Source organism: Lacerta agilis, chromosome 1 (assembly GCF_009819535.1).
Source record: "Lacerta agilis isolate rLacAgi1 chromosome 1, rLacAgi1.pri, whole genome shotgun sequence".
Classification (NCBI taxonomy): domain Eukaryota; kingdom Metazoa; phylum Chordata; class Lepidosauria; order Squamata; family Lacertidae; genus Lacerta; species Lacerta agilis.
Genome location: NC_046312.1, coordinates 50163428 through 50189734, shown reverse-complemented (window position 1 = coordinate 50189734; position 26307 = coordinate 50163428). Strand labels below are relative to the sequence as shown.

At 44.1% G+C, this 26307-nt stretch overlaps 2 protein-coding genes across 3 annotated transcripts in view; both read left to right on the top strand.

Moving 5' to 3' along the window:
• Positions 1-24673, top strand: part of PRDM11 (PR/SET domain 11) — a 42812-nt gene extending 18139 nt beyond the window's left edge. The window contains exons 5-8 of one of the 2 annotated variants that reach the window (XM_033149379.1): positions 338-405; positions 15466-15653; positions 19943-20578; positions 21368-24673. In XM_033149379.1, coding sequence (XP_033005270.1) covers positions 338-405; positions 15466-15653; positions 19943-20578; positions 21368-23529 — 3054 coding nt within the window. In that variant the 3' untranslated portion in view covers positions 23530-24673. The remainder of the gene's footprint in view (positions 1-337; positions 406-15465; positions 15654-19942; positions 20579-21367) is intronic. The other variant, XM_033149390.1, reaches the window with a different exon arrangement.
• LOC117046880 (myb-related transcription factor, partner of profilin-like) lies at positions 5111-10821 on the top strand. Its single transcript, XM_033149404.1, is given in 3 exon segments — positions 5111-5188; positions 5190-5634; positions 7743-10821. Coding segments are annotated over 3 exon segments (1083 nt in total). The 5' UTR covers positions 5111-5125; the 3' UTR covers positions 8318-10821.
• Positions 24674-26307: the final 1634 nt, after the last annotated feature.

Genomic DNA, 26307 nt, shown 5'->3' with positions numbered 1-26307 from the left:
AGTGGTACCTCTGGTTGCGATCGGGATCCGTTCCGGAGCCCCGTTCGCCACCTGAAAGGTCTGCAACCTGAAGCGCCGAATCTGCGCACACGCGCGGCGCGATTTGGCGCTTCTGCGCATGCGCAAAGCGCCGAACCTGGAAGTAACCTGTTCCAGTACTTCCGGGTTCGGCGCGTTCGTAACCCGTGCCGAACGCAACCCGCAGTGAACACAACCTGAGGTGTGACTGTACTGCCCAAGAGATAACTTAGAAGTGATGCCTAGAATTGAAAGTAAATTGCTACGTATCTTTCTTGTGCTTGTGTAGCCTCCTCCCTCACCTTTCCTCTCTCTCCAGATTGTTGATAAGAACAACCGCTACAAATCCATAGATGGGACCGATGAGACTACGTCAAACTGGATGAGGTGAGTCTAGGTCTTGTCTGTTTCACCTCCCACTTCCTCCCGTGGGATTTAAGGCCCAGGGGAGGAACGGTGCATGTTACTTACATTCTTTGTGGTTAATGCTTTGGAAATAACTGCCGCCTGCCTGAAGCTTTTGCTTTCTGATTTTATCACTCTGCATTCTCACAAGAGACACACACTTCCGTTTTCTGATATGCTTTGGCATTTGAGTAGTCAGGCTACATTTGCAGCAAAGAGAAGAACTTGGATCAACATTGACTCCTCCCAAAGTGGTTCATTGCTTCTTTATTATTTGCTTTTCTGTGTTTTTAACAAAATTTGTTGGCTTGTGTGGGGGGGGGGGGTTGCCATTGGCAAATCAAGAAAAAGGAAAAATTCTCCCTAAGCCACTTTGTTTGGACTTGCTTGTTTATTGAAATTTGTTGTCTTCTTCGTTGGTTATAAAGGCACAACTGGAAAAATAGAATTCATTAGTGTGTTTGGTGCATCTGCAAAGCTAGGAACACCCACAATAATTTTTTTCTTATTGCCTGTCACTGACCGTTGTGATCTGTTTGTTCCTATTTCATTTTAAATTCCTTTTCCACTCTGCTCATGGATACAGAACATGTTAACCTATTTTAAGGTGTTCCTGCTTTCTCATTCCCTAAAGGACAGCTTTTGAGAGAGACAGGTGTGTGTGTGTGTGTGTGTGTGTGTGTTTATGTTTGTGTGTGCTACTTACAAACTTGGCTCTATAGCAACAGAACTTAAAACAGTTTGAAGACACTAATAATGGTGTTGAATTTTCCTTCCTTTTTAAATCCATGCACATATATTGTGTTTCCCCCTTCTATACATTGCTTAGTTTGTGACTTAATTGTGTTATAGGTGAATCTAAATGAGGCCAAAGTATTATTAATCTAGCTGTGCAAAGCAATCCAGCTGGGAATTTAACAAGTTGATTATATACTTGCGGAAAAGAAAAGGGCAAGCCATCTAGATGTTATATGAGCATTACAAACAGTAGCCATAACACAGTGCTGCAGTGTGGAGTGCTTTTGCCCTACCCAGCCTTACCTTTTTCTGGGTAACTCCATTCCATTTCCCCCTACTTTCCTACACCCCTCCCCCCAAAATATACACTCTCGTCAATGATCATATTCTGTCCTCATTGTGCTGCATCTTGGGCGGCTGGTTGGCCACTAGACTAGATGGGTCTTTGTTGATCTTACGCCCTCATTTATCCCCACACCCAGTCTGCCAACATCAAGTGCCATGTGATTATTATTGGGTGCTTATAGTGCATCACCGTGACATCCAGGGATCATAGAACTGCAGAGTTGGAAGGGACGTCTAGTCCAACTCCCTGCAATGCATCAAATAAAATTAGCAGTAGTAATAACAGAAGTATAATGCCCTGTAGATCTCAGGGTGGTTCAGAACATAAAATTACAGTATAAAAGAACTTGGATAGGTGGGCAGCCCTACTCACATGTCAAATGTGACCTGCAAGGGGTAGGGGTGATAAGGATTTGGCTTGTTGACCACATCAGGTTCCCCACCCCTGCTATAGGTGCTGAATCGCTTGCAGAATTCATAATCTATAGCAGCAGCTCTCTAGTCAGCAGCTGTTCCAGCCCTACCTGGAGATTGAACCGTGGTCCTTGCTCTAAAGGTAAAGGTAAAGGGACCCCTGACCATTAGGTCCAGTCATGTCCGACTCTGGGGTTGCGGCGCTCATCTCGCATTACTGGCTGAGGGAGCCGGCGTACAGCTTCCAGGTCATGTGGCCAGCATGACAAAGCCGCTTCTGGCGAAACCAGAGCAGCACACGGAAACGCCGTTTACCTTCCTGCCGGAGCGGTACCTATTTATCGACTTGCACTTTTGACGTGCTTTCGAACTGCTAGGTGGACAGGAGCTGGGACCGAGCAATGGGAGCTCACCCCATCGCGGTGATTCGAACCGCCAACCTTCTGATCAGCAAGCCCTAGGCTCAGTGGTTTAGACCACAGCGCCACCCGCGTCCCTTGGTCCTTGCTCTACCAATGAGCTATTACTCTTCCCCATTCCAAAGATTATTTCTATACATTGCGGGTTTTATGCGCTGCTGCTGTTAAACTTGTTCCCTGTTCTCCTTGAAAGCTTTTAAAAATTTCTATTATTTTTAAAAGGCCTACCCAACAACCATTTACACTAATGGCTCCTGGCCATGAATACTATCAGCTAATTAGGTGTTGTGTCCTGTTTTGATTGTCCTGTAATTTGCTGCTGGCGGATCTCTTGCTCTTGAACTTAAAAAGAAAAGAAAAGAACGGATGGATGGATGGATGGATGGATGAAACTCTAAATAGGGCAGTTAAGCTGACACAAGAAATGTACAAGAAGCTGTCTTGTACGTTTTCTAAGGGAATTCCTTTATCTAGTGTTCTGCTCATTCAATTTGCAGACGACACAGAAAGGAAAGCTGCAAAACACTCAAGGATAGTAGAGTGTATTGACGAAGCAGAGAACTGAAGAGTGTTTATTAGTTTATTTTTCAGCTGAAAAAGATGTCATAACACTAATACCCTTAGGCAGCTTCAGATGGCAGGTCGAGGTGTTGGACCATTGAGGTGACCATGTCCTCTAGAACAGTGTTTCCCAACCTTGGGCCTCCAGCTGTTTTTGGCCTACAACTCCCATCATCCCTTACCACTGGCCTTGCTAGCTAGGGATGATGGGAGCTGTAGTCCAAAAACAGCTGGAGGCCCAAGGTTGGGGAACACTGCTCTAGAAGACAGGAGAAGTCAGGGCGCCACCTGCACCTTGCTTCAAAAACCAGTCTGGTATTTTTAAATCCATTTGTAGGCTATGTACAAACTTATTTAAGTGGCATAAGCATTGGTGTTGTCTGAACTTCGCTGCAGAGTGTGAAGGCACTTTGACCCCCCTTCTTAGCTTGCTGCCCTGTCACTTTCGTGCTCTCAGATGTTCTCCTGTTGTAGCTGGCTGTACTTTCCTATCTTTCCTTTTGGGGATGCTTCTACCACCAAAGCCATGGAAGGATAGATTGGACATACATAAAGTGAAATCTCCACTGAGATGGGAGAGAGGGCGCTCATATTCTCCGCAGCTGAGCAGCTCTGATGAGGGTGGAGAAGTGCAATGTGCTTCTTTTGCACTAGCAAAGGCGAACAAGAAGGCCATCCACTGCCTTTCAGCATCAGACCAGGTTGCAGTATTTCAGTGATCACTGCACACAGCTACACCATTTGAGATGGTTCTCTTCCTAAGAATTACTCAGATACGAGATGGTTAATGGGTCATCATGGATGTTTCTGTTCTTGATTTTTGCTGCTGTGTTTTAGCTTGGTAATTTGTATTGGATCGTTGCTGCTTTTGTTTGTAAGCTGCTTTAAGCAACTCCTTTTGCAGGAAGTGGGGGAAAGGGTATACAGAATTTTTTAAATAAATAGAACAGTTATTTTATGGCTTGCAAGGGTGATCCAGAGTGCTGAAACCATAAAATAAGTGGAAAAGATAGCTCTGACATAACATACAGAGCCCTGTTAAAAACAGTAGCTAACAGGGCTGGGTGCCCCCTGCCCTCCCCATGATTTCTGTTGCAGTTCAGATTTTAAAGAAATATATAGCTCAAGAAAAAAATTAATAACCACACTGAGGCTGCAGTCCTAAGCACTAGGGAGTAATCCCCATTGAACTCTGCACAATGTGCTTCTGAATAACGAGGTTTAGGAGTGCAGTGTGGTTGCAGTTTCCTTTAAAACTAATGGTTATAGCTGAGATTTAGATTCAACAACATGCATAAAAGTTGTCCTTTAGACCAAATAGAGCACAGCAGGTTACCCAAGGCCACTAGAATTAAAACATATGGATTATATGAATAATTCATGTGCGTTTATCCTATTCTTTTCACTTTTGTGTGCATAAGAGGAGGTTTTGCTTGTTTGTTTTGCTGAGTATTTGCCATGTATGCATGGATGGGAAGTCTCAGTTGGATCCATGGAGGGGGAAAAGGTACATATGTAGCATGCAAGGTAATAGGATGTAGCAGAAATATCATGGGTACCTGGTAAATTTGTAGTGTGAGATGGTCCTGAGATAGCTGATGGAAGTTCTGGTGTCAGCCTGCAACAAAAAAATTGCAAAATATTTTAGGGTGCGTGTGTGTGTATAGTAGGAATGCTTTCTGCAGGAGCTCTCGCAAAGTTGTCTACTGTTTTCCCAGTCCCTTCTCCCAAGCCAAGTTGTAGGTTTGGTTCCTCTTAGTATCCCACTCTTCATTTGTTTCTGCTTTGTCTCAGTCCCTTTTACTTATTAAAATCCACTGGTGATATCTTCAGCAAATACAAAAAAGGGAGGAATTAACTGAGAGAAACTGTTGGTAATACCCATTTTAAAGGTTCTTGAGTCACAATCGGATTGCGGAACTCAATGACCTATCTTTTAAAGAAGTAAATCCATGTAATTTATTCAGTATCAAATAATATGTGCTGTAATTTTTTTTCTTTTGAAAGAATGATTGAACAGAGCCTCCAAATACCTGTTTTAAGTGGAAAGATTACATTTTTTTAAAAAAAAGAACATGTACCTGTTTATTAATCCCCCCCCCCAAAAAAAGCCTCCATTGGTTGCTAGTTTAGAAACAAATTATCTGGCACTTTCTACATTTAGTGGGGAAAAGTGGAAAGCTTTATGTGAATAGAGGAGATAAACCTCGGCAAGCTGGGAGCGAATGCACAATTGGTCGTGTATCTTGCTTGGAATGGTTTTGGTGCTTCACATTGATTTCCTTTTACCCATTTGTGCTTTGTGGGATATTGAACTCAAGGAACATGACAGAACGAAAGAGGAAGCCCAAGTTCTCCAGGGAGGAGCTGGACATTCTGGTCACGGAAGTGACTCGGAACGAAGCCAGGCTGTTTGGAAGGGAGACGATACGTCTATCCCACGCAGACAGGGACAAGATCTGGGAAAGTATAGCCAGGAAAATCACATCGGTGAGCCAGGTCCCCAGGTCTGTGAAAGATATTAAGCACAGGTGGGACGACATGAAGAGAAGGACCAAAGACAAACTGGCATACATGCAGAGGTCCCTCTCCAGTCCCAGCAGCCCGGGGAGGCCCTCGGCCATTGTCCTGACCGCCCACGAGAGAGCCATCGAGTCGACGCTGCATTCGTCACGCCAGATGCACGGCTTCCGGAGAGCGGATCTGGACGTGGTTGACAGCCCATCAACCAGCTGTAAGTATTACCTCCCCCCTGGTCCCCTGCTGAACAGATCAGTTCTGACCAAAGAACTGTATGTATTGCACAAAAGGTCAGCCCTGCCCTGCTAGCGAAGCGGTTATCTCTGGTTGACGTTTCCTGTTGCGCTTTGGTTCTCTCCACCCTGTTTCCTCCCTCAGCCTTGGGTTAGGAATAGATTGTATGGAGCTGCACCTTGAATGAACTAGCATGAGCTGTGCTACTTCGGTCAAGTTAGCAAATGAGGGATAGGTATTGTCAGTGCCCATGGTCTGTGGAATGGCAAATGTGAAGATGCTTGGAAGGTTGTGTGCACACATTGACGGAGGGAAAGGGAAGACCAAACGTTTGAAGCAAATCTTCATCCTTAATAAATCCAATATATGGGTCACTAGATGAGTTCACAGGCTCATAAATGTGGATATTTCTACACTGCGCAAAGGTAGTAGCATGTGGAGTTGGCATATCCATGGGCAATTCGTATGGGCAATGGCATTGATCTTTCCACCCATGTACCATGTTCAAGGGATTGCCAACACCAATTTTATGGCAAATTTGTGTACTTGAGTCATACAGTACTTCATCTCCTATCAAGAATTTCCACATTTGTGATTATGTGATCTAGCCCTGGCACTTGTATATGCAAAATGGTGCTTGGGTTTTGTCCATTTTAACATCTTACCAGGTATTTGTGATATTCAGGACAGCCTTTACAATTGTAGGGTAAGAACTATTTTTCATTGCTCTTGTGGAAACGAGTGATTGGCACTGTGCTTCTGGCTTGCAGCCTTTAATCTAGTAGACTAAACCTGAAGAAAGTTCCGTAAGTGCATAGGCTGCACTTACCAGCAAGGTCTTCTGTAGTTTTCCCTGTTCAACAGGCAGCACTATGGTCTAGGCTTATAAGGCTCAGCTAGCCACACGGCAAATATATTTAAGCAGTGGGAGAGGTCTATGACCCATTGCCTCATGCTTAGTCTTAGACCGGACTGGGCCACTCCAACAGAAATTTTTGCCATAAAACATCCACTGAGATATGGCCAATCTCCTGTTTGTTGGCTTTATTATTCTGCATTAGTGTTAAACTTCCTCTTCTGGGTTATATTTGATAAAAAGGAAAAGCATGCAAAATACTGCACTAAATCACCTTTTACAGTGGTGACGCCTCTTGTCCCTGAAAAGGAAGAGCTTTGGTGTGCGCAGAAACTGGAAATGTAGGTGTTACCACTTGAGAGCTGCTTCCTGTAAACCAAGGGAATGGGTGGAGGATGTCAGTGTGATGCCTTCTAGATGTTGCTAGACTCCAACTCCCAGCATCCCTTAAGATTGGCCACGTTGGCTTGGGCAATATCTGGAGGGGCACCATACTGGCTATCCCTACTGCACACCCACAGTGGCTTGTGCCATTGCATGAAGCTGCCTAGTGGCATCTTTCCAGTGTTCTCTTCTTCTGCTGCCATTGGCTTTCCAATATTCTGACAGGGGTCTCCCCTTGCCTTGCTACTGAGATCCTTTATTGGATGGTACCTGGGACCTTTTTGCAAGCTAGAGCCCCACCACTGAGCTATGGACTGCTTTGGGATTACTAGTCCCTTACAAATTGACAAAGATTACTTAATGGTGGATGACTCCTCGCAGGAAATGATTCTCTGCAATTGCTGCTGCTGAATGAAATGACTTTGGAAGCTCTTAATATAAAATCAGTATGTGATTAAATTGATAAAGCGACAGTCATGGTGGTGGTTGTGTACACTTGAAAGTCTACCATTAACTCTCCTCTTATCTCAGGAAGTGCATAATTTCAGGTTTTTTTTTGTTGGCATTTTTGTGCCCCAAAGAAAAATCTATAGCTTATCTTGCACCTAGTGACTTCAAAGCAGTCATCTTAGAGGGATGCTAAGCAAAATGCATTTTGTGAGTGGACGTTTACATTACACAAGAAATTAAAAGAATCAACCCCATAGTCTATTCTTTAAAAAAATCTCTTTCTGCATTTTACCAAAATTCCAAGTTGAATGCTTGCTTCTCCTCAACTTATTGAAATAGAGATTGTCAGAAGAAAACATTCATGCAAATAATCTAGCGTTTTCTGTTTCTGTTTCAAGCTGACGAAGATGTGGAGGTGCCCGGCCCCTCGCGGCAACACCACTTTTCATCACTGCAGAGGCACGCAGAAGAAGCTGACCTTCTCCCCATACCTTCATCGTACCTTCATTCTTCTTCTCTGTCAGATCACTCGGATGTTATTAACCAAAGGCAGGAAACGAGGCAGCCAAACCCATGTTCCCAGTCCTCCTTTAGGCCCCCTCGGCCCTATGCCCAAAGCCCACCCATCTCTGGCTTTGACCGCCAGCTCTTTGACACCCACGTTGAACAGACGGAGCTCTTCAGGCAGTTCTGCCAAGAGCTGGTAACAATCCACAGAGACATGGCAAATAACATGCATGTGATCAGCCAGAGGATGTCTGATCTGACTGGGCAGGTCAGCCAGATGTGCCAGACCTTGACCAAAATCAAGGACGAGCTTCAGACTTTGAACAAGGTTCAGGTTCCCAGCACTAGCCAGGTGGCAGCACCAATGAACCCTTCTGAACCCAAGGCAGGGAATAGCCAAAGCCGTCCCAAACAGACGCCTCTTCCTCGGACGACTAGGTCACGGAAGAGAAAACACCACTTCTAGCTCCCTTCATATTAAACAGGAAAAGAGAAAAAAAAAATCATTAGCATGACTATTGGGGAAGATCGGTGAGAGTTCCCTATTAAGATGAATATAAATTAGGACAGTTTAGCAGTAGGCTTTGCTCTGTGCACTTGGAAGCGCAGCACCTTGCTTGCCCGCCCTGTATTGGAAGCTGTGAACACCTTAAATACACACAGGTGAAATTTAATGGCTGTCTTGCTCGATGGAGTCAAGGTGCACATAGATTTGTTTCCTTAACCTTTTATGCTCAGGAAACGTTACTTAGGCTTTGCATTTAAATAATTGCACTTAAGGTAAAACAATCTACAAATATATTCTCTCCCCCCCCCCTTTACTTCTGCAAATGCACTATGTGGATCTAAGAGCCGTAAACGGACCACATTCTTTGCCATAGTTAGCTATTGTGGTTTGGGGTCTGAGTACTAAAGCTGGGTAGATACTGACAAAAGGAGGGACCTGGAAAAATAGGAAAAAACAATGCCTGCTTCTGAAGCTTGCAAACCACCACCCAGAACACTGGACTTATCAACTTTTTCTGTTGGGTAGCAAAAGCAGTTATGGCAGGTGTCAGCCACTTCAGCCCTTTAAGAGGGGTTAACTAGCAGAATTTGGTAATATTGCAGTCCATAAAAATAAGTGCATTCTTTTGAAAGTAAGTTGCACTGAAATCAGTTTGCTAAACCTGCTAGAAGCATGTTTTGGATAAGGTAAACCACTGGCCAGCGTGCTAATTTTTTCTACTTGGTCATGTCAGACTACATCTTCAGTTCTTTAGGATATTAATAAGAGTAGTGCAGTAATCCCTCATCTTAAATGGGGATCGCACCTAAAGCTAAAATTGCATATAGGCAAAACACTGGGTGCAATGATGGGTAGAATTGCCAAAGCTTTTTTCTCCTGGATGCCCATCCTGCTTTCCACCCATATATGTCAAAGCTGAACGGACACAAGTTAAATGTGCGCAAGTTGTGGACTTACTGTATACCAAGCTGTACCTTAAAAAAAAAACAAGCTCACAAATTTAACAATTTGAGTTGAGGGATGGCTTTTTCAGAAGCAACTAACTGGCACATGCTCAAATGCTGGCTTTGACACCAATGTAATTCTCCTGACATCTTCAGAATTGCTCTTTTGTTTGCAAACACAATGCCGTCTTTTTAACCTCCGTGTCTTATCACAGGCTTGCTGGTGCGTGTTCTCTTTATACCAGCTTACTGCTTAACAGGAGCGCTGTGCATGCATTCAAAAGAACATGTAAGGGCTTAAACTGGTGCAGCAGGTGTTACCCACTCCCACCCGTCCCCCAGACTTCCCACATCGAATGGTTTCCGATCTTAAGGAGGTATGCAAGTGTGTCCAGCCAAATGCTCCCAAGTCTTCCTACCAAACACAGGAAAGATGCAGAAGGAGATGCGCCTGGTACGCACAGGATGGGTGCGAATGGCATGTGCATAGTTGCTTGCCCAGTTTAAACTTTCATATAATTCTTTTGAATCCAGGAATAGGGAAAATAGGAGATGTAAGCTACTGCCTATTTGAATCAAGATTACTGTCTACTTAGTTCTAAATGTAGTCTAGCCTGGCCTGTTAGAACTCTGCTATGGTTCTGGAACTGGATGTTTTGATCGTATTCTCACACCTGCTTATAGTACATAAGCTAAAATTGCATGTGCACTGTACACTTTTCATACCTGCAACTGCTCTTCTGCACCCTACGGATGTCAAGAGTTGAGACACAATCACCTTACAGTTATAGCTGCAGTAGGCTACCTTCCACAAGGCCCTTCTGGCAGTGAGGGTAAATTTAGGGTGCACACTTACCGGGGAAGGGAACCCTAATGAACTCAAGAAGACTTCCTTCTGTGTAAACACACATAGGATTGTGCTGTGAAGGTTAAAGTGTGTTGGGGCAACCCCACCTCTACTTTTCCTGAGGCTACTTAAGACCAGTGTTCCCTGAGAGGAGGCAGAAGAGGAGAAGGCCAGGCCAGGGTGTTAATTCCACCAGCTCCTGAAGTAGACCTGAGATTATTTTGCTTTGTATTAATATCTTAACCCACAAACCTCCTTGGATGCCTTGATAGAAAGGCTTCATATAAATTCAATAAATAAAAATGATGAAAATATGATCAGACTGGTTTTTGAAAGCCTATTTCAGATGAAACGTCACTCATCTGCAGTGTTGCCACCTATTTGCAGGGAATTTAAAATCCATTTGGCATTAAATGTGGATCACTTTTTTTCGTGAATTAACAAAGTTCAGCATTTGTATACTTTTGAGGCAGGCATAGCACCAGTTTGTTGCAAGTTAATGTGAATGAAATAATGGTGCAGGGTCTGGCAGTGCCTGGTCCTCAGAGCTTTCCACCACCAACGTGGATGGGTTTTGCTCTCCTCCAAAGCAAGTCTAGATTGTAAGCTCCTTGGAGTAGAGACCTCTTTCTTTTGCTCCTCTTAACCCTATAAAGGACCATGTCCATTGATAAAACAAAATAAAAAATAAAAAAAATCCTTCCAGTAGCACCTTAGAGACCAACTAAGTTTGTTCTTGGTATGAGCTTTCGTGTGCATGCACACTTCCTCAGATACATGCACACGAAAGCTCATGCCAAGAACAAACTTAGTTGGTCTCTAAGGTGCTACTGGAAGGATTTTTTTATTTTTTATTTTGTTTTGACTATGGCAGACCAACATGGCTACCTACCTGTAACATGTCCATTGATGGCTCTCTTAATAATAGGAATGCCGTCTGTTACAAAACTCCTGGTGTCTCATGTGCTTGTCTCCAAGCCATTAGGATGAATAAGGTTGCTTTGCTTTCCTGTTTCAAACTTTTGTGATGTGTTGTTAATTCAGCTGTCAGTTCTTAGAGACAAAAAACAAATTGGCATTCTCAGCTGCCACTGACCTTTCCTGAGAAGCTCAGGTGCTTGTGGCCTCTGGATTTCTGGCACCTGGGAGAAATGTACACGCCACATGCTTTCTTTTAGAACAGGATAAGAAGCCGTAAAGCTAAGCTTGAGGAATATGGGATGTTAATATATAGAGAAACATATCTGGGCAAATGAAGGTATGCCCCATGATTTATTTATTTTCCATGGGGAATTAGCAACAAGGGATGAATTCTTCATTCTCTGAAATGCTTTCTTTGTGATCATCCCCACAAGGGGATGTTGTATGTGATTGTGTATACCTGGCATGTTTTAAAGTGCCCCTTGTTTGACTGAAATGCTGTGCTTGCCCTAATATTTCTTATATATGATGGAAATTTATGAGTATTTTTGTTAACAATAAATATATAATACTTAAAACTCAAACTCTTTGTTGGGTAGCGTCTTTCCTTCTCTACAGGGGTGCTTTCAAGTTGTGTTCTGGAGCCTGTGTTCCATTTCTAGGACATTTCAAGGATAGTTTACAGCTTACATATCTCTGCATGGTGCACAAATAGCACTTTTCTATCAGGACACATTTGTCAGATTGGGTGGGTTTTTTGCTTTTTTTGTTTGCTGTATTTTACGGACAATTTGAGGACAAAAAGCATTTGCTCATCAAGATGGAGCAAAAGAAAGGTGAATGGTTTGGAAATGTTCCTAGTGTGAAAGTTTGTTCATGTACCTAAAAATATACAGAAAAAGCTACAAATCCGCCCATTTGCATTGTTATAAAAAAGGGACCTCACAAATAGTAATGTTCCAGATTTCATCTGCCTCGTTTATTATTTTAGTTATTTCATAAAAAATTATATACTGCTTGATTTGTAGAAAACCTCAAAAGTGGTTTACAAAACTGATGAGATTACTACAACTTCTAGCACCATACAGCTTACCTGAAACAGCATTAAGGATTCCATGAGGATCTCGCAAAGATAGGTTGGAGATCTGAGCTGTCCATTTAGGTATATCTAAGAGTTGAGCATCCATGCATGAAGGTTTCTTACAGCTTTTTCAGAGACATCTTCTGAATCTCTAATTAGGTTTTGGGATTGCTTGTCACAGCCTGTATAAAAGCACATATGCATACATAAAAAGGTGACTCGTTCTTTCAAACAGACTACTCCCACAATTGCTTTGGGACAGGGAGACCCTTGGCCAGTGCTTTTTAGCTTTCCCAGTGCATCTGGAAAAGAAGTAGATGTTCATTTAACTGAATGGAATTGTTTAATTTAGGACTGATTCTGAGCTTTTCTTTCTTTAAAAAGAAAATAGCAACCACCACCAGGAAAGAAAAAGAAAAAACCCTGGTCAGAGCAACTCCTGTCTCCAAATGTCTGAGGAGTGTATCTGATTTCAGAAAACCCATGAAAACTTAGTGCAACTGGGGAAAGGAGTGAATCTTGAGAGTTGCTGCTTAGCTGGAATGGCGCCTATCTTTCCCCTCTCTGTCTTCCTCTTGGCTTAGCAAATCTGAGCAATGAGGCTGAGGTGGGGGAAGCTTAGTTACAAAGTCAGAAGCTGCTCTGTTCTTCTTGATTTACCCTACAGCAGTGATGGGGAATTTGCAGCTCTTCAGATGACATTGGGCTCCTCATCATCCCCCTCCACCTTGGCTGATGGTCAGAGGTGATGGGGATTTGTAGTCCAAGAAGAGTTGGAGGGCTGCAGCTTCCCCATCTCAGCCCTGCGGTGTCCAGGTCCCTTGGCTTTGTGCATGTGTCTTCTCCCCAGTCACTCGAAAATATAGATGGAAGCAGCCCCCTCTGTATATTGAATTGCGAAAGAAGTTGTCTGCACACTCATACGGTAGCATGTGAGTAATAAATTGAGTTGTCAGTCAGCTAGCAGAAATCTAAAACTGAGGCAGAGAGGGGAAGGGCAGCTCACTCGTATCTGAGGGGTCTGGATCAGTGTTAAATACGCCAAGTTCTAAACAGCTTTTGTTCTGTCACTTATCTGCTACGCAGTAAACGAAGGTTTGGAGTCTAGTGTCCACCTGTCTCTTTTCTGACACTGATTAATTATTTCGCAAAAGTGTAGTGTAGTGCAATATGAGCATGACAGCCAAGTATGGTCATTGGACACATATTAGAAGGATATCAATGGAAGTAGCTGGTGTGGTATGTGATAAATCACCTTGCGGGGGAAGAGCAGAAGCTGTTTCTGCTGTTAAAAGGGAGTATTCCCAGGAGTAGCTCTTGTGCTAGCAGAAGTAATGCGGCATGACCTCTGCCCTCTCTCTTATTCAAACATTGCCAGCTCCGCAGTATAGATGCAATCCACTAAGCAGAGTTTGTGCACAATCATCAGTAACTCTCAATTAAATTTGAAACATGGCTCCCATACAATCGCTGGAAAAATACTCTTGCTCCAGCAACCTCTCTCTCTCACTCGGTACCAAGCCTAGGTTTTAGTAATGTATGTTTGCATATTGTCTCTGCCCCTCACCTTGCTTACTTTTATGCATGCAAATTATCAAAATGTGCACACCGAGGATTAGTGTGACTAACTTGATAAAGCTAATGTGTCAAGATGGCTAAGAGATACAAGCAAGTTCGTTCTTGATTCAGATCATCTCCCCCATGGGCTCTTAAGGTTTCTTTAGGCAAGCCACTGTCTCTCAGCTGCTTCATCTGTAACATGGCATCCAGTGGTTAAAGTGGTGGGCTTGGGTGGAGGACGCTTGAGTTAAAATCCCTACTCTACCACGTAGCTAACTGAGTGAAACTGGGCCCGTCACTATCTGTCCGCCTGAACAACCTCAGTATAGTTGTGAGCATAAATAGGAAGGAACTGTGTATGCCTTCTTGAGCTCCTTGTAGAATATACAAGCCATAAATTCATTAAAACATGGGAAAGCAAGACTGTGAGATAAACTTCACAGGGTTAATAAGAACTACCCCTTTGCCTGACTCTAGATGAAATTGCCTTTGGGGGGTCTGGAGAAATCCCGGAACAGCATGCAGGGAAAGGAAAGGATAAATTGTTCCATCAGGCCAAGCAGAGATGATCACACCGGTGGCATGATCTCATTGGCAGTGCTTTGAATTCCACCCAATAACTTTGGAACACAACTTATATAAGTGCTATATAATAAGAACTTTCTGCGTTTGCCGGATAAAGAGTACTGGAAAGCCTGCATGCTGTTTTGTAATATTTTCACTGACAAATAAAACCCCTGACGTGGATTTTGGTATTACCCTTGAGCTGTAACTTAGTGGCATGGTGATGGTAGATGTAATTGTTTTCTCATTCGTGAGAGCCAGTTTTTGGTGTTTGCCCTTTTTTTTGCGCTCATGACAGTGGCAATTGTGTGGTTGCCTGACAGCAGCCTTATCCCTTGTAAGTCTTGACAGTAAGAAATCTGACTACCACCATTGTCCCTTTCCATTTGGAAGTCCTTCGTTTCCAAACAGAAAGAGATACGGAATTGGATTTGACATTGTTTTTCTATCTTTTTTATTGTTGATGTTTCTTATTGTTGTATTGCTTTGGAATGCCTTGTGGGAAGCAATTTGTCAATGATATCAATCAATCGCTGAGACAAACTGGCAGGGGGAGGTGATGCTGGTGCAAAGTTTTCAGATGCTGAAATGCTTCTCTCTGTGCAGCTGCTACATGGAGGGTGCTCAAAATGGCTTCTTTGCAGCAGTTTGTTCTGTATATAGGCCCATTACAAGAATTGGCTATTGGCTACCAGAGTGGGAGTGAAGCTTGAGGAATAAAGAGAAGTAGTGAGGTCCAAGGGCCCAGCATCTAAGGCCATTGTAAACATTTTACAAGCAGGCATGTGCTTTTCAGACATTGAAGAGGAACCCGTGGCTCTCCAGATGTTGGAATTCAACTCCCTTTATCCCTGACCATTGGCCATGTTGGCCGCGCAGGGAATTTCAGTGCAGCCACGTCAGGTGGGCTGTTTTAAATGGGTTAAAAGCCTGTGCTGACAACATTGGTCTTCCTAGACAGAGTCAACAACTACCGTATATACCAGATTCAAGAAGCTGTTTGATATTCCTTCAATGTGTGCATGTTATTTCCTTGTAGCTTGTTGCATATCATTATTCATGCCTTCCACTACTCCTCTGCCTGTGTCTCCCTTTTGAAGGTCACTCCTGCTGCACTGTGGCTTCCTTATGTTTCATTTCTCTCTAAGCCTGCTTGTGAGTCAAAAACTGCCCCTGTCCTTGTCCTCAGGTATGTGGCCATATCCCGGGAGGAGAGAGAACAGAACCTCATGGCGTTCCAGCACAGCGAGAGGATTTACTTCCGGACCTGTCGAGACATCCGGCCAGGGGAGAGGCTAAGGGTCTGGTACAGCGAGGATTATATGAAGCGATTGCACAGCATGTCTCAGGAGACCATCAACAGAAACCTCACAAGAGGTGGGTGCCTTTCCCTTCCCTTTTCTGTCTCTGAGTTTGTTCTAGCATTCTTCTCTGACAAAGATGGCTCCTGAAGCAGCTACAAACATCTCTTTTGTGGGGACGGGGGGGTTAAAACCAGCAAACAAAACATTCCATATCACAAAATGACTGAAAGGCGCAGAATGCCTGGGTTGAAATGAAATCCATCAAATAGCACTGTTGGGGCTCTCTCTGTGTGTGTGCCAGCTGATTTTATGCCTGCCTGTGAGTAAGAAGTATTAGGTTGAAATAAATGCCCTTTGCTGGACTAGGTTTTCTGGCTTGTGGTTTACTTTGTAGGGTCCTCTTCCCGTTGCAAAATACCTAGGGGCACTTCACAATATTACGCTGGTGTCAAAAAGCAGCAGGCATTTATACACATCAGAGATACATCTTTTTATATAATAAAAATGTAAGGATGTCATCATGGAGTCCTTGTTGGAGGATTTGTTGAGCCACATCACAATCCTGGAAGTCAGGGTGGGGTGGGGGAGCAAAAGTGAAGGCAGGTTGCACAACAGCAATGACCATGGATTGGAAGTGAGAAGAGAGAGACACTGAGAGGGGAAGAGTGGTGGTTTAAAACAATGGCAGAAGTTTGAGTAAATTGGGGATGGAGAGACAGCAATGGCAGCAGGGGGTTGACAAGTGAACTGCGACACAGCCCCAGGTGTGGAGATAGATTGGTGGCAGTGTCCATTAGCTGTTAAGGTAATTTGAGGACAGGTTCTTTGTGGGGGTAATTTCTACCAATAGTAGAGGAATCTCCCCCTTTTCTTACATGTGTTCTGACAGGCATTTGCTGGATGGGAACTGTGGGTTCCTTCCTAAAGTGAGAGCCAGCTTCCATGAAGGTGCTTCTCAACAGTCTCCAGGACTGATGAAAGAGGGTGGGAGAGAAGACTGGGAAGGAGGGAGAAAGTTAAGTTGTGGTGGTCCCTTTTTCCTCCTGCTGCCTCCGCAGCCCTTCGTGGGGTGTAAAATATTTTGTGTGTATCGGTGCAAAGTGTAACAGGTGTCATGGCCCCACAGTATGAGACGACGTTTGAAAGCATGTGTGAGGGCATCATTCAGTTGGAAGTCTCTTGATCAGGACTCCGCAGAGTAGAAGGGCCCACACTCCTCTGCCCTGGTCTTGCGCAGCTCCAGTCCTATCTTCTTTGGTTTCAATAAAAGAACTTTCCCAAGTTCTTAGCCATGCCCAGTTCTGGGGGGGGGGGTACAAGTAAACACAGCAAAGGTAAAGGAGAGTTCTTTCTGACCATTCCAATAAAAGGATCTCAGGTGTGTGGGGGGGGGGGGAATTGCCTGAAATCTCGGGGAGCAAGTCATTACTGAACTAGGCAGGCGAATGGTGTTTCTCAGAATTAGGCAGCTCTGTATATCCTATGGGCCATGTCTGCATGAGAACGGACTCTGCTGCTAAATCGCAAGTGCAGGGCACAGATGCTGGGTGGAAAGGTGCAGTCTGGCACAAGGGTGTCTGTTGCACAGAGCTCTGTCTACAACTCGGGTTGGGCTTTATGTGCAAAGACAAGCTAGAAATTGTGTGTGTGTGTGTGTGTGTGTGTTTTAAAAAGTAAAGAATACCTTGTCAGTGTCCGTTTCATCACCACAAACCGCAGCAGGAAATCCTATGCAGTCACCTCTTGAGTGTTCTGTCATTCAAACACCCGTGTTCCGGAAACGGTTGACATTCATTTGGTTAATGACAGCGCAATATATTATGTAATTCTACACATAGGAAGAATAGCTGGAAGCCAAATTCAGCATTTGGCTTTAAAAAAAATTTTAACACTAGAACAACATGCAGAATTTATGCATCTCCGTCTAATGAGCACTTTTCTTAAAAGTTCCTCGGCATTTTGATTTAAGAAAGTGGCTTCAAATTTTGATAAAGTCCAGCTGGTGGACACCCAAGAATTCTTAAATTTGGATCTAAACTTGCTGCCTTCCTCACAAAAATAGGCAACTTGTGACTAAAATCTTACCCTGACTGGAGATTAATCCCAATATGGGGTTTAATTCCTCATAGTGATGCAATGCACATGTTGGGGTAGTTGGGAATCCTTCACCATGGAAGAGTTCTTGCAATTGTGGTGCATTTTATTGGTTGCATTTAATCTAGTACATACTCTTCATTGGTTAAAAAGGTATCCCCACTTAATTGGGCAGCACTTTTTAAAAAATTAAGTAACTTTAATTCAAGGCCTTTAAATAATCTATGGATGCAGACATTGCTGTATAAAAGGCATCCCCTCTTCTCTATTGCAAATGACCGTAATGATGGTTGCTGCAGAAGGTCCTTGCATAACTTAAAAACAGAGAGGGGATACTTTTCTTCAGAAGCACTGCTTTATTCATATGCAAATGTATACAGAGTCAATTACTTAATTGACAAACCACCAAATGACTAAAATAGCAACCTTTCTATAAGGCGTGCAAATTAAGCACATTTGCACATATTTAGTCATTTCCCATAATCCGTTTGTCTCGTGTAGTTAGTCATAGGGGTTGGAATCCAGAGTTGTGCACAGCAGAATTCCACAAACTCCACAAACTGGATGCTCCTCTAGGCAGAAGAAGAGGGGTGTGAATTTTGCTGATTCTCTCTTCCCCTTGTAGTGTTGCGTGCCTTACCCACCCACCCCTATCTGCTCTGGATGGTTGGGACACCCTCTGAAACATCATAGGAGGGGGAATGCAGGAGAAGAGGAAACCAGTGGAAATTACCTCTCTCTGCCCACCCACCCACTCTGGTCTATTGGAGTATCCAGTTTGTGCACAGCTGCAGCATGCACTGGATCCAACTTACTTTTGTAAGCAAAAGGAGCTCTTCCATTCACAGAATAGCAGGTCTGAACCCAAACCATAGCCCCCTTGTACTACCTCCCTAAGCCTGGCACCAAAGCTTTGCCTGCCAGCACCCACCTACCCTTGGCCCACCTTCTGAGATTCCATCAAGTAGTGCCCAAACACATTTTTAATTTAATTTTTCCTCCCATGAGTGTTAGTAACATGTTTTGTGTTTACAATGAAGATGGGTCCCCCAGGTTGATTGATTCTGTACTTAATACCAAATTACATACTATCAAGAGATTACATGCACTGTTGTCCATATGTAGGATGGAAATAGAAGCCCAGTTGTGATCTACTCTTGTCCAAGAATACAGTGTAATTTGGAGGGGGGGGGGAATCTGCTGTGTCTAATCTGGACCCCCAGCCAGTTGTCATACCCTTAAAAACTAATTAGGCTGTGGCATGGGCTCAGTCTTGCCTGGCTTCTCCATCTCTATAACCAGACCCTAAGACTTGCGGCGTCAACAGATAAATGCTGATAATGAGGTGCCCCTGCACCATCACGCTTTCTGGAATTGTACTCACCTTCATGGCAGCTTTAGACTTGCAGTTGTTCAGGACTTTGATGCCAGCGTTTGAAATTCCTATATAGCTCTTACAAAAGCACACACACGTGTTTCAAAATGAAATATATATACATAGCAGCATAAAACAGCACCTTGTTTGGGAAGCAACCATGTGTCTTGATGCTTGGAGTTATTTGCAAGATAAGAAGAAAGATGGAAATTGAACCAAACCCATCATCTTCTGAATTTCCAGGTAAGGATATATGGCTACTCCCTTTGTTTTAAGATACTGCTAATATGCACAATCTCTCCGCTTTATTTTGGTGAACTTTGGCTAGGGGCCATACATTTAGCAATCTTGTAGGCCCCAACCTTGGAGGCCACTCAAAAAGTCCTACCTCTTTTTGCTAGTAAGTGATATGGGAAATGAGATAGTGATTTCCTTGTGTTCTCACGCTTCCTGTCACTGGAATAGAAAAATGGTCCTTCGAGCCTACAGGTTTCACATGGAAATCTCTGCATCACACCCTTCATGTATTATTTTCTGGATACATTTTACCAAGTCAAAGTTATCTTTTCAACAAACCAGCACTTTGAACATTATTGTCTCATTCCAGCACAAGTTAGCTGCCTGTTATTTTAGACCACCTTCCTATAGTTTGTCTTCTCTTAAAACCATCTGAGGCCTACTTCTGTATGGCTGCCTCCTAGAGACTGTTTTCCCTTTTAAACAAATCTCCAGTCTTAGGTTTCCTGAGACCTTCATTCCAATAAGTTTCCTTATTGGTAATGCAAACATGTGAAAAACGAAGATTTGTGTGCTTCCAGTTTGCTTTTGCTTTGGGGTGAGGAATGTTGCGGAATTCCCACTGATAATTCCAACTCCTGATTTTTTCTTTCCAGGAGATAAGAAATTACTAAGGGAAAGGTCAGAAAGAAATCTAGAAAACCAAGACGATATGAGCTACCCCCTCGAGCTCACCACGTCAAAGCAAGGGAAGAGTTCCTACAAGCGCAGCTTTGAAGAAGGTGTGTCTCAACCCCAAACAAAGAAGAAGAAAATAGATCTCATCTTCAAAGATGTTCTAGAGGCTTCTCTAGAGCCAACAAAGATGGAAGAGCACAAGGTGATAAAGAATTCTGCCCCTTCCACTAGAAAGTCCTCCAGATTTCAAGCGCGAGATGCCTCAGAAGGTTGTGGGCCTGGTATTCACCACAGCTCTCCAAATCACAGTAGAGGCAGGAATGAGGGTGAGTGGAAAGTCCCCCGCAGCTCCAAAGACATTGGCCTGCTGGAAGACGAAGGGGAAGAGGCCTTGTCATTTAAAGTGAACAGCCCCACCGATCTGTCTCTGGCATCGACTCAGGATGATGCCCTTGAGATCCCAACAACTTCATTGTGTCCCAACTGTGTACGGTTGAAGAAGAAGATTCGCGAGTTGCAGGCTGAACTAAACATGCTAAGATCTGGCAAGTTAGCTGAGGCACCTCTACTACCTCCTCAGGTACCTGAGTACCAAGCATTTTCATACCCCTCAGGTAAGTTGCACACAAGAAAAGTGTTCCTCAAACACTGTATAAGGAGTGCCATTTTGTTTGACATTCATGACTAAATATGTTCCAGCATTGAGTGTTCTGAGAAGCACCTGAGGTCTCGGTGGGTTTCATGAAGCAGGAACGTAGTCCTCTGAGCAAGTGGTCTTGGGATTGTGACTGTAATGATGAAACATGATGTTTCTTTTCACTGTAATCAGGCACCTTCAATAAAAAAAAATTGCAGCGAATTTGTTTGCTGTATTATTGATGCATTCCCTTGCAGGAGAAAGAACAGCATATTGTTGTTTTTGAATCTTACCTAGAAATTGCAATTGACTCTCTTATGTTGAATATGAAATATACTGGCTTGTGGCATGTGTGTGAAGTATGTAATTAATATTTTCCCCTTTTCTCTTATCTAAAGGATTTTGCTACTTTTGTTGGTTGAATGCAAGTGTGAATTTCTTTATGAAGCTCTTTTGATTTCATTTCGGAACATGCTCTGTCATTGATGCTCTTTTGTGAATATGAAAGTAGTCAGAATATCAGAGTGGCGTTTGCTACCCAGGCTTGCATGGACTCTTGGAAATTATGATTTTAGATAATGAGGGGGTCTCGGAATGTTTATAAACCAAAATTTACTCTAGTAACATGTTGAATTTTTTGCTGCAAATGGCATGAATAGCCAGGGGGGGTTGGGCATGTGGGATAGTTGTCTAACAGTTTTGTGTTGTTTCTTACAACCCTACCTTAAACCTTCTCCATTTTTTCCTCATTTCTTTTCTTTCACAGCTTCCGAAAGCATCATGTCTGTTCCCACCATCATGGAGGACGACGACCAAGAGGTGGATTCAGCAGACGAATCTGTCTCCAATGACATGATAACAGCCACAGACGAGCCTTCAAAATTGTCCGCCGTCACCAGGAGGATTCGACGCTTCAAGCAAGAGTGGCTCAAGAAGTTTTGGTTTCTGAGGTACTCCCCGACGCTCAACGAAATGTGGTGCCACGTCTGCCGCCAGTACACGGTGCAATCCTCTCGGACTTCGGCTTTCATCATCGGCTCCAAGCAGTTCAAGATACACACAATCAAACTTCACAGCCAGAGCAACCTCCACAAGAAGTGCCTGCAACTTTACAGGCTCAGGATGCACCCAGAGAAGACGGAAGAGATGTGCCGAAATATGACTCTGCTCTTCAACACGGCCTACCATTTAGCGATGGAAGGCCGGCCCTATTGTGACTTCAGGCCTCTTGCGGAACTACTGAGAAAGTGCGAGCTCAAAGTGGTGGATCAGTATATGAACGAGGGAGACTGTCAAATCTTGATCCATCACATTGCGCGAGCTCTTAGGGAAGATCTCGTCGAACGGGTCAGGCAGTCTCCCTTCCTCAGCATCATTTTGGACGGGCAGAGCGACGATTTGCTTGCCGACACAGTTGCGGTTTATGTGCAGTATATCAGCAGCGATGGGCCTCCGGCCACTGAATTCCTCTCTCTCCAGGAGCTGGGCTTTTCTGCAACCGATAGTTACATCCAAGCTTTAGATAGGGCTTTCTCCGCCCTGGGAATCCGGCTGCAGGATGAAAAGCCGAGTGTTGGTTTGGGAGTCGATGGTGCTAACATCACTGCCAGCCTTAGAGCTAACATGTACATGACAATCAGGAAGACTCTGCCTTGGCTGCTCTGTCTGCCCCTTATGGTACACAAGCCGCACTTGGAGATATTGGATGCGATTAGTGGGAAAGAGCTTCCTTGCCTGGAGGAGCTAGAGAACAATCTGAAGCAGTTACTCAGCTTTTACCGTTACTCTCCCAGGCTGATGTGTGAGCTGAGGGTCACTGCTGCTACTCTCTGTGAAGAAACCGAGTTTTTGGGAGACATCCGAGCAGTGAAGTGGATCATCGGGGAGCAGAATGTCCTCAACGCTCTGATCAAAGATTACTTGGAAGTGGTGGCCCATCTCAAAGATGTCAGCGGCCAAACACAAAGAGCAGATGCATCTGCCATCGCCTTGGCTCTCCTGCAGTTCCTCATGGACTACCAGTCAATTAAGCTGATTTACTTCCTGCTGGACGTCATTGCCGTGCTTTCGCGCCTTGCCTTTGTCTTCCAAGGCGAATACCTCCTTGTGTCGCAGGTGGATGACAAAATCGAGGAAGCCATCCAAGAGATCAGCAGGCTCTCCGATTCTCCCGGCGAGTATCTCCAGGAGTTTGAGGAGAGCTTTCGAGAAAGCTTCAATGGCGTCGCTGTGAAAAACCTACGGGTGGCGGAAGCCAAATTCCAGTCCATTCGAGAAAAGATATGCCAGAAGACCCAGGTGATTCTAGCTCAAAGGTTTGAGCCTCGCAGCCGGGCATTTGTGAAAGCCTGCCAAGTGTTTGACCTCACAGCTTGGCCGAGGAGCGCAGAGGAGCTTATGAGCTATGGCAGGGAAGACATGGTGCAGATTTTCGAGCACCTCGAAGCCGTGCCAACCTTTTCCACGGAAGTGAGCAGAGAAGGCATGGACCCCAGGGGGAGCTTGCTCATGGAATGGCGGGAACTCAAGGTGGATTATTATACCAAAAATGGTTTCAAAGATTTAATCGGCCACATTTGTAAATACAGGCAGAGGTTTCCTCTTTTAAATAAAATCATCCAGATCCTCAAAGTTCTTCCCACCTCCACAGCCTGCTGCGAAAAGGGGCGCAATGCCCTGCAAAGGGTGCGCAAAAACAATCGCTCTCGGCTCACCCTGGAGCAGCTCAGTGACCTTTTGACAATTGCTGTTAATGGACCACCTATTGCCAACTTCGAAGCCAAGAGGGCACTAGATAGTTGGTTTGAGGAGAAATCTAGCAATAGTTACGCACTGTCTGCAGAAATGCTGAGCAGGATGTCCTCCCTGGATCAGAAGCCAGTGCTGCAGAGCATGGACCATGGGTCGGAGTTTTACCCTGATATTTAGCAAGGAATGCCTCTCGTTTAGAAAGCTGTTGAATCCCTTTTTTAAAGAAAAAAAAAATCAATACTCTAAGCTTTGATATAGTATATGAAATATATATATATATATATATATTATATATATGTATGTATGTAAAGCCCAACACTGAAAATTTAAAACTTATCTGATGGAAGCTAAGAGGAATTTTTATGAATGAGACAAGACTTAACATTTACTGACATCTTCAACCGTGGCAGCTGCAATGTAGGTGGCAACATTTCATTCTTCAGAATCATGTGCTGGGGCCATAGTCTATATTTTCAAACCGAATCGATGTTATAAGCTAGACGTGGCAGGCCAAGGTCACCCTACTTCTCATTTATGCTTCTGTATGTATGTCTTCTCTCTTTCTCTGTCTCTCCTCTCTCTTTTTCTTTGTTAGTTAGCAACTGAGCCATTTCAGTCCTCTACTAATGATGCTTGGGATTTTTGAGCCCAGTGCCTACATCTTGGTATTTCTTTCCCAGCTTCCCAATTTTTACGTAGGCTAGAGTGGATTCTTGCAGCTTCTTCTGATGACCTGGTTCATTTTCTGTTGTTTCTGTCAATTGGCCCATGATGCCTCTTCCTTGGTCTTAACCACCGGTGGACGTTTTCAGTGTAAGGCGAACCTTTTTTCTGCTACTCCTGTGAAAATTCTACTAACGATTCATGTATCTTACAATATTGATAGCATGTTCAGATGAAAATAGCATAATGCAGAAGACGGGGAACTATTGGGGTGGGGCGGGGTGTTTTTTGCATTTATATTTTTATATAGTAGACAATGAGAAAAAATTAAATAAAACTCTTTACTGAAAACCCGGGCTGCTGTGGAAGCTAGAGAGCCAACGAGTCAAAGCCCCGTAACAGGGCAGAGACTCCAGGGCTTAAAATATGTATGCTAATTTTATGTTATTTATACTCGTTCTTTATCATCATAAATGGGTTGTGTCTTTGTTTGGGTTTTTTATAACAAGTGAAAGAAATGCCTGCCACGTTTCCGTGGCAGGGGATATCAATGCAAGATCCGTCGTTGATTGTCGTCACATGACAAGGTCCTCTTAGGGGTTCACATATCCTCCGTTGAGTAAAGGTTTGAAGTTCAGTCATCTGGCAAAAGAAAAAACGGAATGCTGTGCTTATTCCTGTGAACTGCTTCTTTGAAAGGGGTGCATGGTATGGCAACATATTTGCAGCTCAAATAAACACATCTGTGGAGATTATTTTTTATTTTTTACTACCCCAACGCTTCAGGTTAAATAAGCCAAAATGAGCACAAAAACCTCCACTGCTGACTGTGCCTTGCCCTGCTAATATTGCAGAGGGCAGCACCACAACAATAATGGACAATCACAGGAATGAAATGATTTTTCTGCCCGGAACTACTAGGATGGCATGTTTCCAGAGGGACTAACCTTATGCCAGCCGGCATTGTTTTGGAAATACAGCGATGACGTCAGTTACACTGAACTTTTCCATATCCCCTTTCTCCACACACACCCTTCCATTTTCCTCCTGACCCTTCCTATTGGTCTTGGTGCTAAAGTATCTCTGGAACTGATGCTGCTAGCTGCTAGCTTTTCATTTATATAAATATATGATTTTATTTTTTAAACCGTACGTTTTCAGTGGTAATGTAGCATGTTGTTAAAGCAGTCTCTCTTAGGGTATATCTGCACCAGCTTCTTTCACTGTGTCTTTTTCTCCTCCTCTCTTTTCGCTCAGTGGAAAGGTCCCGGGAATAATCTTTTAGCATTGTTCCCATACATGCGCGATTCTTATATCCAGGACTCAAAGCTCATTCCCTCCACCCCGCTACTGCTCAATGAAAAACAAAGAAAACCCCAGATACCTTGATGTGTTGTCACACAAAAGAACTAGGGATAGAGGTTCCGTGCTTTGTGGCATCTCCATGGGATTGTAAAGCAGTTGGAGCTATTGAGAGAACTCAGCCCGGCTGTCTCCAGACAAAAGGAAAGGGGGGGTGGGAGGGAAGATAGCTGAAGGATTTAGTGAGTTGTCTTATGACAAATGCACAACAGTAGAATAAGAAGCGGCACATATGCAAAAATAGAAAGATGATAGGTTGGAGCAGTGGTTTTCAACCAGTGTGCCATGGCACCCTGGGGTGCCTTGAATGATGGCGGGGGTGCCACGGGCAACACTGGCCACTGTCCCTCTTCCCTTCCCCCCTTCCTTTGATGCCCTATCACGTCTCTGCCTCCCAAAGGCTTGCACAACTGTTTGTTGCAGCAGACCTGGATACAAGGTCCAAGGCTGACCAAGGTGTGCTTCCCAGACTCCTGTGGGACAGTGTGAGGAGGCACCTCTCTTTGGCGTGGGAGGGGCAGCTCAGAGACTGGGGGGGGGGGCAGCTGTAACTGCCTGGCGGACTCCCAAGGATAGAGGAGTGGTGAGGAGGCTGAGGAACACTGCACAAGGGAGGGTGTTTGAAAAGCGGTGAGGGGCTGCCGGCTCTGCAGGCAAGGGGTGACACAACTGGGCTCCTGAGCCCCACGGGGGTGCCGCAGAAAGAATGCAGTTGGTCAAGGGAGCCGTGGACCCAAACAGGTTGAAAACCTCTGGGTTGAAGAATGAGTCAGAGGGAGAAGCTCTGGGGTAGGACAATTGTAATTGTATGGGAGTTAGTGGTTTTTTTAAAAAATGTGGTACTGACTTCCATATGAAAGCAGGGGGGAGGAAGCAAGAATTGGGGAATTATCCTAGGCAATCAGGGACAGCAAACAGAATCAGGTGCAG